We start from the raw sequence: 9,602 nt of genomic DNA, 5'->3' as shown, positions 1-9,602 counted from the left end.
AGGAGTAGTCGAAGCCCTCTTGTGGTTAAAGGACTTTTTAGACAAAAAATGCAACGTACATTTTCTTACCTTACTCCTAGGTTTTAACAATCATCTGCTTGGTGTATGAAAGCTGCTAATCATGTCCAAGATTTTCTAAATAACAGCTCCATAACTGTTAGTAACAATTTCATTTAAAAATTTCTGTACACATATTATAACTTCTGATTTTGAATTTAAAAACCTGTAAACAGCTATTTACAATATAGTACAAGTTATAAATTAGATGTCCTTTATTTGAACTGCCATCCACATTCTTGTTTTGGTGGTGAGAAATCCCCAAAATCAGTTGAAATATCTCTACTATTCCACAGCAAAAAAAAAAAAAATATCAAATATTAGAAATATCTATTGGTTTCCTCTCTCTCATATGCAAGTCAATTTTTCCTTTTAATGGAGTTTGTACTTCCAAATTTTCATTCTCCCTATGGTGTTTCTTTTCTCTCCTTAAACAGATATATATGCCCATCCCTGTTAAGAATGTGATAGAACTCAAGCTTATTACAGATAGAGCTACTAATGTGGGCATACAGGACACGGATTCACCTTTCCTTTGAGTTGGTTCTATTGAAATCTGTGGTTCTTTCTCTTCTATGCTAATTTCTGGTTCCTTTCTTAAAAGATTCTCAATGTAGCTCTCATTACTGACAGTGTCATTGACAAATAGATTCACCATGACTGTGGAATGGAGAGGTTCTGGATAACCATGATCACTCACTTTCACCAATAAACGATGGAGCCCATAATGTGTCTGCAGCAATGCCTCCTCCAAAGTAATGTTGCCAGTTTTAGGGTCAATTCTAAAGGATTCAGGCCTAGGCCCTCTTCTCCCTATGATGCTATAGGCTATGACAGCATTCATGCCTGTGTCTTTGTCAACTGCGTAGACCTCTGTAACTAGTGAGCCAGGGAGAGTAGAAGGCAACACCAACAAGTAAGACATGTTAGACTGAGGAAATAAAACGAGAGGCGGGTTGTCGTTAATATCTAGAAGGAGAATTGTGATTTTTGCAGTAGAGGAGAGGGGAGGCATACCCCCGTCGATGGCTTCAACCCACAAAGTGTAGGAGCTTTGCTGCTCTCTGTCCAAAGAGACTTTAGCTCTCAGCAGGCCCTTTCCAGTGTCTATGACAAAAATATCACTCTGGTTCACCACGGAGAGAGCAACCCATCCATTTTGCCCAGTATCGGCGTCTGTGACACTAATCACTCCAATTTCACCATATCCTGGAAAATTTTCTGGCACGAAGAAGCTGAAGTCCTTGTTGATGAACCTAGGGCTGTTGTCATTTTTATCCAACACTGTGATAATAACAGTAGCTACTGATTCTTGGGGTGGCTTCCCAGAGTCAACAGCTCTGACTGTGTACCTATACGTTTCTTTCTCCTCTCGATCCAGCTGAGTAGAAACTGTCAGAATTCCTGTGACACTGTCTAAGGAAAAATATGATGGAGCATCAGGTCCCAGAAAATATGAAACTTGGCCCCTCTCTCCACTGTCAGCATCTGTAGCATCTAGCTTAGTCAAAAAGGCATTGGGTGCATTATTTTCTTCAATGGTTAGTTCTACCAAGGGTTGAAGGAAAACAGGAGCATTATCATTGTCATCTAAAAGTTGCACTTTAATCATTTTTTTAACTTGAAATCCCTCAGAGTTCCAAGCTACTATGGCTATTTCATAGAATTGCTGTAGCTCATAATCCATAGGTTTTGTTGTTTCTAGAAGATACTCATTACTATATGGTTTGTAGGGCAATAACCTAAATGGTCCTTCACCTTCCAGATAGCAGTTTACCTTGTATTTACCTTCTGGATCTCTTATGGTAAAGAATGCAATTGGAGTGTTAATAGGTTCCAATTCTTTCAGGTAAATAATACCATCTATCTCATTCGCTATATAACGAGGGATGATTTCAGGTGGCCTGAAAATGACTCTGATAATAGTCACCAGGGCAGTGATCACAGCAGGGATGCAGCCTGGTCCATTAGCAAGGATGGTGAGCTTGTGTGTTTGCAGAACACTTCCTCCAATCTTACTGAAAAGTTTAATGACCCCGGTGTTTTCATTCAAATGGAATAAATCCTTGGATGCTTGTGGAACTTTCTGACTGTAAGAGTAGGTGATCTGAGCATTGTTTCCCAAGTCTCTGTCCACAGCCTGAACAGCTGCAATTGGTGTGCCCACAGTAGCATTCCCATACACGGTGATGTTGATTTGTGAGTCTGTGAAGAGTGGGCAATTGTCATTAATGTCACTTATGCCAATGGTGAGGGTGGCACTGCCTATCAGTGGTGGGGACCCACCATCCTCAGCTATGATGATACTCACATATTGGTCCTGGGTCTCTCTGTCCAACAGTCCCATGACAATTAGGTAGGGGGTGCGCTCCCCATTCTCATTCTCCTCCACGTCCAGGGTGAACATACGATGGTAGTCCAGCAAGCGGTAGGTCTGAACACCATTAGTGCCCATATCTGGGTCCACGGCAGGATGCTCTATGGCCAGCCGGGTGTTTACAGGTGCATTTTCTGGGACCCAAACTGATATTTGGGAAATAGGAAACCGCGGGGCATTGTCATTGATGTCCCGGATAGCGATTTTTACCTTCACAAACCTAAAGTATTCCTGAGGCAGGACTAGGACATCCAGAAGCAAAAGACAAGAGTCAGCCGAAGGCGAAGAGGAGATGGAAATGCTGCCCCCCCAGGCAGTCCCTCTGCCTCCTTCAAGACACAAGGCCTCACGGTCGATCTCCTGGGCAGAAGTGTGTAGCTCCCCTGAGCGGTTGTCGAGGGTCACGTACTGGCCACTCAGCCCCTGGGATGCCAGGCTGAAGGAGAGAGGAGGGTTCCTCTCGGCGACGCTGTGCTGAGGCGACTGAGACTGCAGGTCCTGCCCCCCGGCGCTGGGCAGCAGCCGCAGGTCCTCCGCCAGGCTGCCGATGAGCACCCCCGCCGGTAGCCCCTCGTTCAGGCTGTACAGAATCTCCGTGGCCCGGCTGTAACTCGCCAGACAGTTGAACGGTCTCACGACGAGGAAAAACAGAAGCAGATGCTGAATGGGGCGGAAGGGGGGTGGGCGGGGGTTGGGGGGAGAGAAGGCTTGTTACAAACACGCAGAATCACAAAACCTGGAGTCAGAACGCGTGCTCCTTCCGGCTCCATCCCCACTCTCAAAGGCAAAGGCTCCAGTCAAAACAGGGTTAAGAGGAAACTTGCTGCAAGGGAGAGATCTGCGCGGCAACGCTGTGTCCAAAACTTATTTTCTGTTTACTTTCTGCACCGCACCCCCACCCCGGCTCTCGCCGGGTTCCACATCACCCTCACGCAGTAAACGTTCAAAATCCCAAACTATCACGCACCCCGGGAAGTATGGTGGAGGGACTGCACCGCGCGGCAGGGTAGGTCACAGGGAGAGAGGGGGCTGGTAGTGGAGGGGACCGAGAAGTGGGCTCTTTATTTTTTCCCACTGAAATATTTCTACAGCTAAGGTCCCAGGAACGCGAAATCTCTTGCATTCCTTGCTATGAGACCGATAACAACAACAACAAGAACAACAATAAAAACATAGAAACTCTAGCCCCTCGGGCTCCCTACTCTATTAAATAAACGCTTTAGGTCTGAAGAATTGATCGTACCTAAAATCAAATCGAAAAGATCTGGATTTCCACCCCATGATAAGCTCTCACTAATCCCCCTCCCTAGGGAAAGAGTAGCAAACGCGGAAAATGAAACGCAAAAACAATTCGTCAGTTGCCGTAGACAGTCAAAGCCAGATGCCGGCCGCAGAAACCGCTCTATCTTAAAGCCATATGAGCACACCTTAACCCCTTTCACCTCGTCTCCTTCCATTCGTGCTTCAGAAACTTCTCATTATCCAAGGGCTTGCCTATTCCTTGCTAAAATGAAGAGACATTATCCTAAACTCCCTTTCTCTCCCCTCAACCTTCCCGTGAAGTTTGGAATAAGGTAAAAAGGTTTGAAAAACATGAAGGAGTAGGAACCCCACCACGGTGCTGCACCCTGTCAGGGCCGCGGGACTCCTGGACCTCAACCCTTACCGGCAGGTTTCCGTGGCTGGCGCTGCTGCTAGGACGACTGAGACTCCCCATATCCGGGCGCGGGCGCCAGGTCGCCCGACTCCAGCTCACTGCCCCGACCCGCAAGCCGCACGCATCCCCGCCGCCTCGCATTCCCCGGGAGGCTGCGGGCTGCGCGGCGGCGCAGGAGGGCGGCAGAGGACACTCCCTCTCTGGGCATGCAAATCGCGGGGGGAACTTCAGCCAATAGTCCCCGGCTTGTCAATCAAGGACAGCAGCTCCTGGAGGCCAGAAAGGCGTGCGGGCGCTGGGGCACGGTTGTGATTTCCTGCTCCGGACGTGGGCACGTCCAGACCCGGCCTGAGGAGCCGGAGCTGGGACTTGCCTCGGAAGACCGCCGCTAGGCTCCACCTGGTCCGGCTCCAGGCGCGTGTCCCCGGCCTCTCTCCTCGCAGCACCATTCAGGACCCAAGTCCACAGGTTGAAATAAATAAATACCTCTGCATTTATATTCGAATAGAGCATAGGGAGTAAATAAGTATGCATTCACATCCGAATGGAGAATAAGTATGCATTTATATCCGAACAGCAAGTACGCGCTACACGGCAACCATAGGCGCGATCCCCAAATGCCAGCTTTGCCACCAGTTCATCGGAGACTTGGATTCAGCAATGTTTGCAAGGAGGAAGAAACCCCACTTTCTCTGCGGAGGGAAGGGATTTCAAGCTCTTTGTAAGGAGGTCTCAAGCTAAGAAGCAAATATGGGAACTCGGTGAACATTTCAATATGCTTTAATTTTGAAGCTTCGCTGTTGGTAGCTGTTGGTGGTGGTAGTTTCCATGTCGTAGGCGCAAGCGTCCCTGGGTGTCTCTGCCTTGTGGTCTTTAAGAGAGTCGAGGCTTCCGGCTAAGGTAAAGAGCCAAAGGGGAGGGTGGAAACTATTGCTTGGTAGCATAAGTGGTTCTACCTGCAAGCAATTTTACCATATTTTTCTAAGGAAAAGAGGTGGACTTTTTTTTTTTTTTTTTTTTTTTGCAGGGCACATACTGAAGCCTGGGGCTTTCAGCATAGCTCAGTTGGTAAAGAATCTGCCCGCAGTGCTGGAGATCTGGGTTCGATTCCTAGGTTGGGAAGATCCCCTTGAGGAGGAAATGACAACCCACTCCAGTATACTTGCCTGGAGAATCCTGTGCACAGAGGAACTTGTCAGGCTACAGTCTATAGGGTCGTCACAAGAGTTGGACACGACTATCTTCCTTCCTTTTCTTTACTGAAGCCTAGGCTTTTAAGAAATAAAGGCTACTTTCCAGGTTATTACTTTTTATTTATTTATTTTTATTATTGGAATGTTTACTGGGAAAGGAATACTGGAGGAGTGTGGTGCAAAATGCTTGGATAGCCCCTCTCACTCTGGCACTAAATATACATATGACAAAATTCTAATTTATACAATCAAGGCTGGTGAGAAACCACAGTGTATTAAGTCTGTGAAATACTCTTTGATCTGCAGGGTGCCTAATGGGAAAGACCACTGGCCTTTCCCAGAGAAGACATTTCACTTCATCACTAAGTTTTCATATATCTCGTGTACTGTCTTAAACATAAAGCCCTCCTGCTGAGTAACTCACTGAGCCTGGAATAGAAAAGTCTTTCTCTTGGTTTGGAGAAAGATCTGACATTCTATGTTTTCCATAAGATCCACTTTAATTTTTTTTTCTTCTTCTACTGTATGCCGAATAGAATATAAATTGCTTTTCAGAGCTAATTTTTTTTTGCTTCTAACCCTTCCTATTTTCTCCTCATCCCTACTAATCCTAGAGATACAAAAGTCCTAAATATTGATGCCACACTACATCAGAAAACCTGGTGTGTGTAACAGCTTCTTATTGCGTTAATGTGGCTATACATGGAGTTCGCAAACAAAACTTCTTATAATACAAATCTGGCTTATAAAATTAGCTCCTTTAAGCTCTTTGAAGTGAAATTGTAATGCTGATGAAGTGGTAAACATACATGAACATGTACAGGTAGGTGCAAGGCCATCAGACAGCTGGTAAACAAAACAGTCAGGAAAGTATGCTCTGCCTCTCCTTGCTTCTTCAGCTGCTTGTTCTGCTCTACAGCTGAACTTTTACCACATGATTGGAAATAATTACTTTGGAATCTGAAGTTGAAACATATCCAACTTCAAAAATCAGTAGAAAGTTGCTTCTAAAATGTGTTTAATTTATGTCATCACACAATGCTCACAGCTTCTGGAAGTTTGAGGCACATGACCAGAATTAGGCAACCCATCCATAGTCAGGATACATACAGCTTAGACACACAATCTGAATTAATTCTATATCTGTACAGATAGCAACAGTGGTAGATTATATTTCCTTACAGGTCATCCCCTCCCCAATAGGTTAAGACCTTCAATTTTGGTGAAAATTTGGAATTTGTTTTCTTTAGTTTATTCTTTGTCTAGAAGGACACTACAATCAACAATAATTTTCTCTAGTGTTTCTATAAAGCATGACCATATAAATTATAAGTCAAAACACAGAAATTAAACATTCTGGAGATAATGTTTAGGACAGTAATAACCACCTTTGCTTTAAGTTGTTGTGGTTATTGCAAAGTTTCTTCATGGAAGTTTGTCATCAACGCCCGCACAATTTAGGGTAGCATCTTGCATGACACATTCCAAACTGTTAACTGAGCTACTTATTATCTTTCCTCTGAAGATCTAAGTAGAGATTTCATGCAAGTTTAAACTGTAAATGAGCTTAGAAATAAAAAGAAAAGAATAAAATCCTTTTTTTTTTCTTCTCTTGTATCTTCTTAACTTGGCACTGTGAAAGTGTCCCCAGACTCCTGTTCCTTATGAGCCAGCTCTGTGACCTGCCAACTGGCGTCACATATTTCTTTCTAAGGATGACTTAGAGAGCTACTATGCTATTAACCCCTTGAAAATAATACTTATGAACTTCTCAGATGTCTCATTTTCTCTCGGCCTGCTTCCCAGGTGTTCTGTAAAAATCAATCTAGAAAAATAGCTAGATTATAAGCCTCCCAAGCTTATTTTTTCTATAGACAAAGAAAACAACTTGATGAAATAGGTGGCACTGAGCTGAACCACGGGATTTGGATACCTTCTCTCGGTTGTTATGAAGTTGATGTATGACTTTAGGCAAGCCATCAGATCGCTCCACTTCAATTTCATATAAAAATATCCATACACACTACATAAACATATATGAGGGAAATAGCTTACCAGATATATGTCTTTGATAGAAATTACATAATGATACATAGGTTAGTTTGATCTTTATTTTATTACAGCATAATGCAGAAGGTTAATAATAATTTTCATTTATTGCAAGCATTCTCTCCTTGAGGTTCCGTCTCTTTATTTGCTGTGACCTTTCAAGTGTCTACCAAACTTTGTACATTCAGCAAGCATACCCTAAAACTTCTAAAGTTGTGAAGTGTTATGTTTTCCAGGTAGTTTTTGTTTGTATTTTTCAGTTAACTATGATAATATCATTTAAAGTATTTAAATGACAGTATGCTATCCGTAACATTTCATGTGATTAATGCATATACAGAGAGTTAAACTTATTTTGAAGCACATTCTTGTTATTCAAGATTATAAATAAATACAAATCAAGCATATGACCTTATTTGAAGACTACTTTATGCAAATAAAGACTACATTGAGGTACCAACTCACACTATTCAGGATGGTCATTATTAAAAAGTGTACAAATAAGAAATAATATGCATGAAGAAAATGGAATTCACCTCCACTGTGGTGAAAATGCAAATTAGTATAATTACTGTGAAGAACCATATGGAGGTTTCAAAAAACTAAAAAGAGAGTTGCTGTATGATCCAGAAATTCCACTTTTGGGCATATATCCAGACAAACTATGATCTGAAAAGACACAAGCACCCTTATATTTATAGCAGCACTGTTCACAGAAGTGAAGACAAGGAAACAACCTAAGTATCCATTGGCAGATGACTGAATAAAGAAGATGCAGAATATTACTCAGCCACAAAAAGTAAGAAATTATGCCCTTTGGAGCTACATGGATGGATCTAAAGATTATCATGCTGAGTGAAGTAAGTCAGAAAGACAGATACCAAATGATATCACTTATATGTGGAATCTAAAATGCAACAGAAATGAACTTACTTACCAAACAGAAACAGACTCACAGACACAGAGAAGAGTCTTGGGCTTGCCAAGGAGTAGGGAGTTCTGGGAAGCATTGGATTGGGCGTTTGAGACTAGCAGATGCAAACTATTATGTAGAGAATGGACAAACAACAAAGTCTTATTGTATAGGACAGGAAACTATATCCAATACCCTGTAACAAATCAATATGGAAAAGAATATGAAAAGAATATATATATATATGTGTGTGTGTGTGTGTGTGTATAACTGAATCACTTATACCAGAAACTAACACAACATTGTAAATCAACTATACTTTAATAAAAAAGAAAAAAAAAAAGATTATTTTATTTTTTGCTTGTTAATATATGATTTTAGCAGTCACTTCAGATGTCTTAAAGTATGTTGTATATATGTATAATGTTGATGTAGATATGTAATAAATGTGAATATTACAGTATATATGGGACATTTAATAACATGTAAACATATTATATAATCATTGTAAATATATAGTAAAGAATCTCCCTGCAATACAGAAGACCAGGGTTCAATCTGCAGGTCAGGAAGATCTCTTAGAGAAGGGCATGCTCACCCACTCCAGCATTCTTGCCTGGTGGCTCAGTAGTAAAGCATCTGCCTGCTAATGCAGGAGACATCGGTTTGATCCCTGGGGCTGAGTCAGCAAGCATTTAGCACTCATCATCAATGAGAAAAAAAAAATTATTGTAGGCATACATTTTCTATTTGAGACCTTTTTGAAGTAAAAACCTCCTTAGTCAAATATTGTTTCCTAAACACGTACATGTGCTTTCCAGGTGGTGTTGTGGTAAAGAATCTACCAGCCAATTCAGGAGATGCAAGAGATATAGGTTCAGTCCCTTGGTTGGGAAGATCCCTGGAGTTGGAAATGGTAACCCAATCCAGTATTCTTGGCTATAAAAACTCCACAGACAGAGGAGTCTGATGGGCTGCAGCCTCGCATGGGGTTGCAAAGTGTCAGACACGACTGAGCATGCACGCACACACACACACACAAGACCTTCTCAGTGTTTGGCTAGCTTAGATCTTCTCACAACTTGTAAACAACATGTATTATGATTTTTTTTTTTTTTTTACTGATGTATATGTGTATACTTGAAAGCATGTGTATACTTGAGAGGCTCTGAATAACTTTATGAATCTCCTAGTTAGCCCTTATTTTACATATTAGTTGAGACCAAGAAAGATGGTCCCTAGCTAATGAGAATCCACAAAACACTATTTCTTAAAATAGTAGTAGATTTTGGCCTCAGGATTATCTCCCCAATATTAGAGGATAGCTTAGTAAAAGAGCTTTTTCTTTTTTTTACT

General features: G+C 42.1%; 1 protein-coding gene across 1 annotated transcript; it reads right to left on the bottom strand.

Moving 5' to 3' along the window:
* Window positions 1–370: 370 nt before the first annotated feature.
* PCDH20 (protocadherin 20) lies at window positions 371–4,232 on the bottom strand. Its single transcript, XM_068984736.1, has 2 exons — window positions 4,101–4,232; window positions 371–3,094 (listed from the first exon to the last, which is right to left on the bottom strand). The coding sequence occupies exons 1-2, from the start codon at window positions 4,230–4,232 to the stop codon at window positions 371–373; spliced, it is 2,856 nt and encodes a 951-aa protein (XP_068840837.1).
* Between the last annotated feature and the right edge of the window lie 5,370 nt (window positions 4,233–9,602).

Source organism: Capricornis sumatraensis, chromosome 12 (assembly GCF_032405125.1).
Source record: "Capricornis sumatraensis isolate serow.1 chromosome 12, serow.2, whole genome shotgun sequence".
In the NCBI taxonomy this organism is placed as follows: Eukaryota; Metazoa; Chordata; class Mammalia; order Artiodactyla; family Bovidae; genus Capricornis; species Capricornis sumatraensis.
Note: the sequence above shows the minus strand (reverse complement) of the source record. Positions and strands in the feature narration are given on the sequence as shown.